The sequence below is a fragment of the Vigna unguiculata genome, chromosome 3 (assembly GCF_037176805.1).
Source record: "Vigna unguiculata cultivar grain cowpea cultivar isolate G323 ecotype 2 chromosome 3, ASM3717680v1, whole genome shotgun sequence".
In the NCBI taxonomy this organism is placed as follows: domain Eukaryota; kingdom Viridiplantae; phylum Streptophyta; class Magnoliopsida; order Fabales; family Fabaceae; genus Vigna; species Vigna unguiculata.
This window is the reverse complement of record NC_140794.1, coordinates 67,006,250-67,017,109: the sequence shown is the minus strand read 5'-3', so window position 1 is coordinate 67,017,109 and position 10,860 is coordinate 67,006,250. Positions and strand designations below refer to the sequence as shown.

Genomic DNA, 10,860 nt, shown 5'->3' with positions numbered 1-10,860 from the left:
TTTAAATTATTATATAATTCATTTTCTTTCTTTGTCAAATTTAAATTTTACAATTTTTTTGCTGAAGCCTAATTCAAACACTCTGCGTTAATTAGGAATATATGAACCGAATACATTTTATTCAATCTTGGTCTCTTATAAACTAAGTTTAGCTAGAGAGCATGCTTTTCTGTATTATAATATAGGATCATAATTTAAATTTATTTATTTTTATATATATTGAATGTGAGACAACAGTTGAGAAAACAACAACAGTTAACCACGCATTAACTAAAACAAATAGTGATGAACAAAAAAATTGATGACGTAATAGAAGTTTATGTTTGATCTTATCCAAAGCTTAAGAAGACGAAAAACGTGTCCCCTGCTGCTGTACCCAACTAACACGCATACCATCGTGCCCATTTTTTTTTTCTTTTAATTATGCTCCACTAATTATACGAGTAATTCAGGATTGTCTTAGAATAGGAGAATAACGATTCGAAAACACGTTTAGTGCCGAAAAAAAAAAAAATACACCTCGACGCGTGAATAAAAATAAGATTTGTTATTTTGATATCACTTTTTTTTTAATTACTATTTTACACAGTTTTTCATTATTATTCTTTATTTTTTCTTTTAAAAATATGAAAAACTAACTTTTATTAAAACTATTTTATTTTTATATAAATTATCAAATGATCATGAAATAATGTTAAATAAATTTTTTGTATAAAATATGACATTAATTAAACAATTAGACTTGTTATCTAACCACAAATATATTATAATCGTATCATTTGAGAAATAAACTCATTATTCACTAATATACACATGTATGGGTTAATAATGAAATTTATTTGTAATGGAAAAATATTTATTATTCAAAGAGGAACTTCAATAGGAAGATATATCAATGAGACTCAAATTCAACTCACATAAGTAGTTGAGATCACTCTTAACTCAAAATCTTAAAACAATAAATTACAGGTCTTCATACTTATATGATGATCAACTTTCTTATATTTGTAGAATGTGAAACTTATACTCACACTTGAATTCATATCAATCTCTCCCTTAAATGTGAGACTCTTCCACACTGATACACTTCTCTTTTAGCAAAAACATTTTCAATTACTAGTACCCATTTCTATATTGTTGTTCATCTTAACAGAATATGCTTACCAATAATCAATGTGAGTAAAACTTTCGATATAAAAAACATATTGTACTTGTATGAGTCGGTTACTGAGATTAACTATTAATTTTAATATCATTAAGAAGACACAACAAGAATAAAACTCGTGTCTTAATGATTTATATTTTTTCTATAATTCTCTCTCAAAAGACGATTAGTAATTAATTTATAGGAAAATTGACCCGGTTATAACTTATTATTTACCGTACTCATTTCTGTTTAATTTGAAATTTCAAACTCCACACCTGAAAGTTTTCGTCACATTTTTATTTCTTCAAAAAATGTTGTATACCTTGCTGATGTTTGAAGCTGATTAATGAGAAATTCTAACTCCCTACGCAGTGAATAAAATGATTATACTTCAATTAGCAGGGTGTGATGATGATTAGAAATTTGCATTTATGTGATTTAAGCATTAGACATACTCAAAATCCTAGTTTCGCATCTTAATTAGTAACAAAAAAGAGACGTTGGTTTCATTTGTGTTGGATAAGAATGAAAAAGAAGCAGAAAAGGTGTATTTACTCTAAGTAGAAGGACAAAAGAAGCATGAAGATTTTAGTTACGGATTGGAAATAAATTATGTATATTTTCGAGGCTAATTACAAGATGAGCATTCACTTTTGTACACAACCAACATGTGGTTGTGAGGAGTTAGCCTTTATAAAAAAAAAAAAAAACTTGCAACCATGTTTCTCCAACCTATTTTCAACAATGCTTCACGCAATCAACGACCAATGAAAAGGACCCTTTTAGTATTTACTTTGCACCAACAATGTTTATGAAAAATTGTGCTGTTTTACTCTGGCTCCCACGTACCACTCATTATGGTTAAAAGAGGTGTTGGGTTTAATGATGTTGATTTGTTAGTGTCTCCCACAACAAAAATCCCAACACCACTCAATTAATATCAACACAATAATAATTATTCTGTAAGATTAGTTTTAATATTTCATTTTTATGCAAAAACATTATAATTCATTATTCACATATTATAAACTGTAAAAGTGAGATTAATCCCATTACTGTTAGGTCCGTCTCTGCTAAGGGAGCAAATGGAAAAGACTTTTTCTTGGTCTCTCTTGGCCCAATTTTCTGAAGCAGCCACCAAAATAGTTCCGAAGATTCAAATAATAACGTTGTGGAAAAGAAAATATAGATTATTAATATAATGTAATTAAAAGAAGAAAAAAAAATGTATTTTGTGGTGTGAGTAATTAGAAAAAAGAAACGCTTTTTAGAAAATGAAAAAGGGCGAAGAGTGGCGGCGGGAATCTGTGTAGGGCGCGTGCCTATAACAAAGCTTTGGTGTGCGTGTTTACAAGTTCCCACGTGTTCTTCTTTTTAAATTTATTCTTGTTTTTTAATAAAAAGTAAATAAAATATTGCTGAAACCAAGCACTTGCAGCCGCAACAGTTGAACTTGAACTTGAAGTTGAGGTTGAAATTCTCACCTATGATTCGTGATACACATAACTTAAATTACAGCTGATTCAAATTGTATATAAATCGAAATACGTAAAATATAACATAAGAAATATTATACTTAATATATAGTTATTATGTAGTGCTCAGTGTCACTTCATTTGAAGTCACAAGTTCAAAAATTTACACCCAATATTTAGAAAGTTCAACGTAGTTTATTTCAGTTTGTACTGGATGAGCGCGTGTTTATACGATAGAGAAAGAAAGTAAATTATCTGGAAGAGAAAATTAACCTATGTGAATGTAAAGAAAACAAAAAAAAAAATGATGTAAAGGTGTATAATTATATGGAATATTCTAATTACTATATAATTAAAAAAATTAAAAAATAAAAATATCAATTTATGATGTTTAAATGAATGTTTGTTAAGAGTATTTTCAGCCAGAATAATTTACTGAGTTTTGTTATTAATGTTAACACATGTTTTTGTTGATTTTTATGGGTTAAGTTATTTTGAATTCATATAGTGAAGATTATGATTTATATGTTCATAAAACTATTGTATTTGAAAACAATGAAATCACTCTTTTTAACTTTTTTTGTATCCAAATACATTTTATCACAAAAATAATCCAAATAGTGTTTAAAAATATATTATCCAAAATCTGAATTAGTCAAATCTGAATTATTGAAGCTTCATTACAGTTTATTTGAAGAATGCAAAATATGCCAAAAATGTATTTTTCCAGAGTAACAGAGCAATGTTATGTGAAAATATTAACAACAATTAAAACTACAATAACAATAGGATGATATTTTATATAAACACATAATTAATTTTTTAGATAAAACATTAAACCTTTTTCACGTTTTATATTTGTCCACATATATCGTATATTAGAGAAACTCTTTTACATAATTTTGTATCCTGGGTACCTGATAATAAATAGATATAAACTAAACATGTTTCTTTTGCTTACATCCACTCAATGAAAAAAAAAGTCTAAATGTTTACGAAGTTTTGTTATGTCTGAAAATAAATAATTTAATGAAAACTTATTTTCTAAATACGTGTTTAATTTGTATAATTAAAAATAAATTAACCCCTCAAAAGGAAAATAGAAGCGAATTTTAGTACTTAACCTTTTTTAGTATGAAAAATAAAATAAAAGATGAATTATAAGAATGAGGGTTGTATTTTGCTTAGAAAAAAAGAAGAGAATGGTTTATACGTATGAGAAACGTATTAGGGTTGAGTAGAGAAATGAGAAAAGTTGAAAGTAGAAAAAGTATTGTATAACTGGACTCCACAACACAAAGAAAGAAAGAAGGAAAAATAAAAAGCGTGCGGACCAAACAAGACTTTAATTTTATTCTCAGTGCCGAATTTGATTTTCTACCCCGTAATGCAAATTCAAATGGAAATGCAATTCAAATCAAATTGAAAATCAATCTCGATGTGTGGGACCAGGGGAAGCGACTTCCAACTTTTAAGTCAAGCCAGGTGGAACCCACGCGATATCCACGTCGGACTTCACCGTGGCATTCAATTCCCGGGACCCACCTCGAGGAATTCCAAAATATAACTAAAATTGTAACAACTATAGTTAAATTTATTTATTTTTTCATTTAAAGACATGAATTATTTCATAGAAAAAAAAAACTAAAGACACAGTTTTATTCGTTTCATCTAAAGAGCTAAAGTTATTATAAGGTTGAGTTGTCAAAAGCGGATAATCCGATCCGATTTAGTTCGATTCATTACGGATTGATCATTTAGTGAATTAATCTAATCCGGCTCATTTATTAGTGAGTCAAAAAAATTTGAACACGGTCTGACCTATTACGAGTTGATGGGTTAAACAGGTTGACTCATGGACTTACTTAATTAAAAAAATATTTATTTTTTCAATAAAAAATAAATTTTAATTCTAATTAAAATCTAAATAAACTTTAATACAATCCAAATACAAACCAAAATTACAAAAATATAAATTATCTATGTGTTGGCTAAAAAAACAACATAATATAACCCAAGTATAAAGCTCAACCTAATAAAAAATAATTATGTGATATTTTATTTGCGGGTTGGTGAGTCAACCCAGCTGACCACAGGTTCAATCTGAGTAAGTCGGTTTTAAGTTAATCGGGTCAAAAATCAATCCATATTAAAATTTATAAAAAATTTCAATCCAACCAGACTCCATGATGAATCGGATTGATTCCCAGATTCCACCCCATTTAGCCACTTATTATAAGGTTTTATAATTTGATAATAAAAAGAGTTGATATTTTGATAAGAAAAGTTCGTATTGGGAGTTTTGTTGGGTGACACGTGTAGTGGAGGGACCTATTAACGAAGTATTTAAGAGAAGAATAGATTAAAGTTGAGTGGTGAAAGTGTGATATTACCGATGAAGAAGTTTTGATGAGGGATTGGAGGGGGATGAAAAAAATAATAATGTCCGTACGAAAGGCAACAAGCGTGAGAAGATTTAGGGTTATTGGGGTCGTACTTTGGGGGCATATTTTGGAACTTTAGAAAAGAAAATTTCCCTAATAATGCCCAACTTCAGCCAATAACACTCTAAAAAATTACCAATACTTTCTCACCTTTTCTTTAGCAATCTAGAAACTTTGGAAGATAGGGGCTGGTTCAGGTCCCGTGGACAAGGTTTCAAGAGTGGGATTACTCATAATCTAATATAATAACACTTGTAGGCAAGAAAATCAAAAAGTATGCTTCTTCTTAAATTATTATTTAATTTTGTACCATTCTCCATCTACAATGCCCTCACTAGCTACCTACTAAACAAAGCCATGGAATGAAAATGAGAATGAGAATCGAATCAAAAACCAATAACTTAACTAAAACAGAACAAGGCTAATAATAGTATCAAAGAATGAAATCATCTATAAAGAAAACAACAACTTACACCATTACAATAAAAATGAAAAAACAACCCAACTATTTTTAATAAGCTGAAAAATAATTAATTCCTTCTCTATTCTTGTAATCCACAATTTTCAGATAACACCTCCATCATCATGGATTCTGTATACCTAGGTACTAATTTATTTATTTGATGTCTCTATTTTTTTTTTCTACTGCCACCTCTCCATATTTCACAATCAAACCCTGTTCTTGGTATCTGTAAAAGAGTACAACTTGAAAACAACTCCTATTTTTAGTGCTGTTATTCAATTAAAATTAAAGTTTCACTTCAATAAACGTTATAACTTTAACTTTAATTAAAATACAGCGCTAAACTTACTTAAAGAATATTGCATCTGAGTTTTTTTTTTTTTTTTTTTTTTTGATTTTCCAATGTTTCACATGTTGTCGTTCATGAGATGTTGCTCCAAGAAGAACATGTTCTCAACGTTCCAAAAATTGTCAGACGAGTCCCCATTCTGCAGGTTCCAGGGATCTAGGGATTGAAAATCCAATCCCGGAGGGAAAAACCCGGGTGTGCCTGTGATGCAATTGATCTGAGAGGGTTGGTAATAATCCGCAGGAGTAGCAGTGTTGTTATTGTTACTGCTAACCGGAACGCTGTAATAATCAGTGAGATCAGATTTTGTGGAGACTTGAGTCCCGAACGAGTCCGATGAAGACAAAGCCGTGCTACTGTTGTCTGGGGTGTGACTTTGCATGACGTAGGAAGCCACGAAGTCGTTGTTCATGGGTGGTGAAGGTTCGATGAATCCCATTTTTTCCTTGAGATTATTATGAACCTCCATGTGGTTGTTTTTAAGGTTGTTCTCAGAGGTGTACGCATCGTTGGTGGTGACTGAGGCGGTTGCGGTTGCAGTTGCAGCTGCTTGAATGCGTTCCACCAACCTGGGCATCCAGAGGTAACGCATGGCGTCCTTGAATTGTTTGCTGTTGACGTCACATTTGAGTTGTTTGGCATGCTTCTGGACACGAGTTCTCCAATAGTTCTTTATCTCATTGTCCGTTCTACCAGGCAGATATTGAGCAATTTTCGACCATCTGAAATAAATAAGACAATAATTGTGAAGATCCTTGATTTGATGTTGAACAGTTTATGCATGCATGTTTGGGGTGATTAATAATTACCGGTTTCCCCAGCGAGAATGGAGTTCGAGGATCAAAAGTTGTTCCTCGAGCGTGATGTTTCCACGTCGAACATCAGGACGAAGATAGTTGAGCCACCTCAATCTGCAACTCTTCCCCGTTCGTTTGAGCCCTATGAAATTATGAGCGGAGAAAGGTTATATAAGTTATTACTCAGATTGGTAAAGCAAAGAGCATGAATTAATTTTGTTTTCCCTTTTTTCAGAAGTGGGTGCGGCCGAGCAATTACCACCAACCAAAATTCATGAATTTTATACGCATATATCTATAAAGGTAGAAAGAGATAGATATACCTGCAGAGAGGGCGAGGGTGTTCCAGCGACCTTCGCCGTGAGTGGCAATGTAATTGATGAGAGTGAGGTCCTCATCGACGGTCCAAGGGCCTCTTCGAAGCTCCATCTCGTCCTCACTCAAAAGGCTTGTTGTTCTTCCTTTTTCATCCATTGATGAGTGGAACAAGAAACAAGGAAAGAAAGAGGTTTGTTTGTTTTTTTGTTTGTAATAGGTTGTGTTGTGTTGAGTTTGGAGATTGAGATGGGGAGAGAAAAGGGAGTTGAGTTGTGTTGGATTGGATTGTTACAAGGGAGATAAAGAAGGGTGAGGTTCTTATAAATACGGAAGGAGAAAGGGAAAACGATGGATGGAAGAGAGAGAGAAGATGATTAATTAAGTAACAACACTTCAAAATGTGTAGTAATTTGGAGCATAATTAATTGTAGTTTCTAAGTATCACACTTTGACTTTCTTTCCTCCTTTCTTGTGTGCGCGTGCGTACCAATGCTCTCACACAACACACTTTCGATCTTAACTTTAGTTGTTCTGTCTGACCACGGACTCTCTCCTCTCATCTCATCACCACTCACCTCTCTTCTTTTTGTGTTCATATTACTGACACAAATATCTTCCTCAAAAAATTTGGTATAATTTTGCTTTTAGTGAAAATAATGTGGGTTCAAAAATATCAATATATAAATCATTAATGTTTTTTCATCTGTTATTGGATCATTCATGAATGTTTAGTTTCATTCTGATGTATAAGCATTCGCGCAAAGAATGTGGAAATCATACATTAATCGAAAAGATAAGATCAATTTATAATATATAAATAAATGTAAATCTCATCTTAAAAATCAATCTTGTAAGATTGAGTTGGATTTAAAATCGCGACTTAACAAAAACTAATATAGTTCTTCAACTTCAAGTTTATTGATGAGTTTGTTCATTTCTTCTTCTGATTCGATCTCAGCCACATCATGAAACCTTCTCTACTACTCTGATTAATGGAAGCAATTTGAGTTAAATGGCCTGAATAGTTGAACGAGTTGTATGAATCGAAGACCCATATACTAAGTTATGGCATGAGATGTCCTTGTTTAGTGACAAGCATGAAGGAAGTAATAAACAAGACACGCTTAAGAATCTTGAACGCTTAGGGAATTAAATATGAAGTGTTTGCTAATAAATATGGATTTAATATTGGTTATATTACCGAGCAGTTCAGGCACTAATCTGAGGCATTGAAAGTGAAAGTAGACTATAGAGTACTGTGGAGTAAATGAAAATTTCTCACACTCTGTGTCACTATAATGGTGCAAATAAATAAGCCCAAGATTTATACATGTTCTCTCATGTGCCTCGTCTAGGACGGCTGCAATCAAATTTTCATTTACTACCCTTTGAATTTTTACCACCTTTCCAGGGACCATTTTTCATCTTCATTTTAGTTTTTTTTTTTTTTTTTCTCAATCTGTTCGTTTTTTCTATCATGGCTTTTTAAAGATTACCTCACTGTCTTTGTCAAAATTGAATGTAACATTTTTATTACGTAAATCACTGCATTACGCTAGATTTGCCTTGTTTAAGAAACATAAAGGAGTATGAATAAGATGAATACAATAATAAATAGATAAAATATTTATGCTTTTTTTCACCTTTTCCCAAACAACAGGTAACTTTCCCCTGTAAGAAAGACCAAAGATGAGTTATTATTTGTAGACACTTGGTTTATGAATTGGTGGATTTTCAATGCACCTTGAAAGAAAGTTTGTTCTCTCGCAACTTTTACGTTAATTCAACTAGAATTGAAATATTCCAGTTGAGAGAGAAAGAAAACAGTGTTGACAGAAATGAAAATGAGGAAATTATATGATATAGATCCAGTTTTGTATTTGAAAGAGAAAAAGAATAGGGTTTTTTTTATGATGGTTGATGGGACCTTGCACCAAGGAACATTCTTTGTGAAACTGATGCTCTTATTAAGTTGCATAAAGCAGGTTCTGACTAGGAACTGGTCCATCTGTACCCAACACTTCCTCTTCAACTATCCTCTGGGGATCAAGTAAAAGGTAATAAAAATACAACTTACAAAAATATAAATAAAAAATAAGGGTTTTATATTACTTTTGAATATTATATTTCTTGATTTAATATTGTCCCTTAATTCTTTTTCTTAATATAATCCAATATTTGTTAAAATTTGTACTGATATAGTTTAGACAGGAATAATGTAATAATGTAAATAACATAGTGAAAAATTTATGTCATGTTAAATAATCTACACATTAGAAAATGATACGTTTCATGTTATATTAAATTATAAGGAGTATACAAGTTAGATTAATAATTTAAAAACTATTACATAGTTCGATTTTAGATAGGAAGATAAAGTTTATTTTATATGTTATGTTTATAGAAGTATTCGGTGAAAATTATATGGAAAAAATGTATTTTTATTTTTAAATAATATATCTTTATATTATTTTTGGTTGGAAAACACAAATAAATCATATTTCACTTTGTCAATAATCTTAATTACGAATCTAACTCTTATATATCAAGGACAAATGAGAAAATTTAATACTATAAAAAAAAAATAAGATCTAAAAATTTATTATTTTTGGTTGGAAATGGTGTAATTCCTAATATACATCATTGATGTCAGTACTCAAAGTTGATTTTAGCCACTGATTAGACATAATATACTCACAATACATTCAACACTAAATAATAACTAAAAGTAACTTTAAAATGGTATAATTTGACTTATTCTAAAAACTTAAAGAGTTTTAATATTTCTTAAGCTTTTTTATATTAAGTTTTTACCTAGTTAAAATGTATTTTTCTACTAATTTGTTCATTCCACCTCCTATTCATTCTTAAGTTGATTATTCAAAACTAATATTGTATTTAATATACAATATATACTCATTCAAGCAAATACTTGATAACAATTACGAGTTTTAGGATATCAAAACAAATCCTTCATAACATATTATTATCCATATTATCAAAATCGATTAATCTCATAAATCAACTTAATATCCTGTATTGGAACTGTGTTGGTGTTCCGAGCAAGAGCAAAAATCCTAGAATATGTTGTCAAAAGTCCCACATCGACTAGAGATAAGACAATTTTATAATATATAAGTGAGGTGTAAACCTTACCTTACACGCTGGTTTTATGGTGTTGAATTGGGTTTAAAGCTCATTTCTAATATGCTATCATAGCATAGCCAAATCAGAGCTTATCCTAGCAAACTATCTATTTTAAAAACCAAAAAGAAGGTAAAAGAAAATGAACAAGAGAAAAATAAAAGAGTGCATGAATGAAAATATTAAAATTTTGGAATATCAAGGTGGTTGAGATGTCAAAATTCATAATGATATCAAGATGATCTTAATCGGAAAGATAGTGAAAAATATAGTATTTTAAAATGTAACAAAACTTAAAATAACATTTATTAAATTTTAAAACTATATTATTTTTAATTAATCACCTTTAATTCCTCTTTCGACCATGTTTGCAAGTGTCTATCAAATTTGCTTATCTAAAATCTTACTAATAAAACATTGAAGAAACTTGCTAAGTTTTGTCAAAACAATTATTAACAAAATCAATAATATTTCATCCTTATAACATCATAAAAAAGGAAACAAGATTTTTTAAAACTTAAAAGGTTAAATGTATCAAGATAATCTTATATGCATATATAAATATAAATGTATACATGATTACAATAATTTATATGAAAAATTAACAAGTATGATGATCACAAAGATATCATTGATTGATTTAACAGTTTGATTTGGAATCTCATACTTTAATAAAAAGTTAATACAAAGGTTAACACTAATAATATTAGATCAAATATAATA

General features: G+C 30.1%; 1 protein-coding gene across 1 annotated transcript; it reads right to left on the bottom strand.

The window, feature by feature from the left end:
- Positions 1-5,671: 5,671 nt before the first annotated feature.
- Positions 5,672-7,346, bottom strand: LOC114176276 (MYB-like transcription factor EOBI). The gene is made up of 3 exons (XM_028061258.2): positions 6,999-7,346; positions 6,688-6,817; positions 5,672-6,600 (listed from the first exon to the last, which is right to left on the bottom strand). Exons 1-3 carry the CDS (start codon positions 7,147-7,149, stop codon positions 5,937-5,939), a joined length of 945 nt encoding a protein of 314 aa, XP_027917059.1. The 5' UTR covers positions 7,150-7,346; the 3' UTR covers positions 5,672-5,936.
- Positions 7,347-10,860: the final 3,514 nt, after the last annotated feature.

What these genes read in the sequence shown, in the direction of transcription:
- LOC114176276 (XM_028061258.2), bottom strand. Translation starts at nt 7,149, where the DNA reads ATGGATGAAAAAGGAAGAACAACAAGCCTTTTGAGTGAGGACGAGATG. An exon ending in CACCCTCGCCCTCTCTGCAG is followed by an intron (nt 6,818 to 6,998) that starts GTATATCTATCT and finishes ATAATTTCATAG; the next exon opens with GGCTCAAACGAACGGGGAAG. An exon ending in CATTCTCGCTGGGGAAACCG is followed by an intron (nt 6,601 to 6,687) that starts GTAATTATTAAT and finishes TATTTATTTCAG; the next exon opens with ATGGTCGAAAATTGCTCAAT.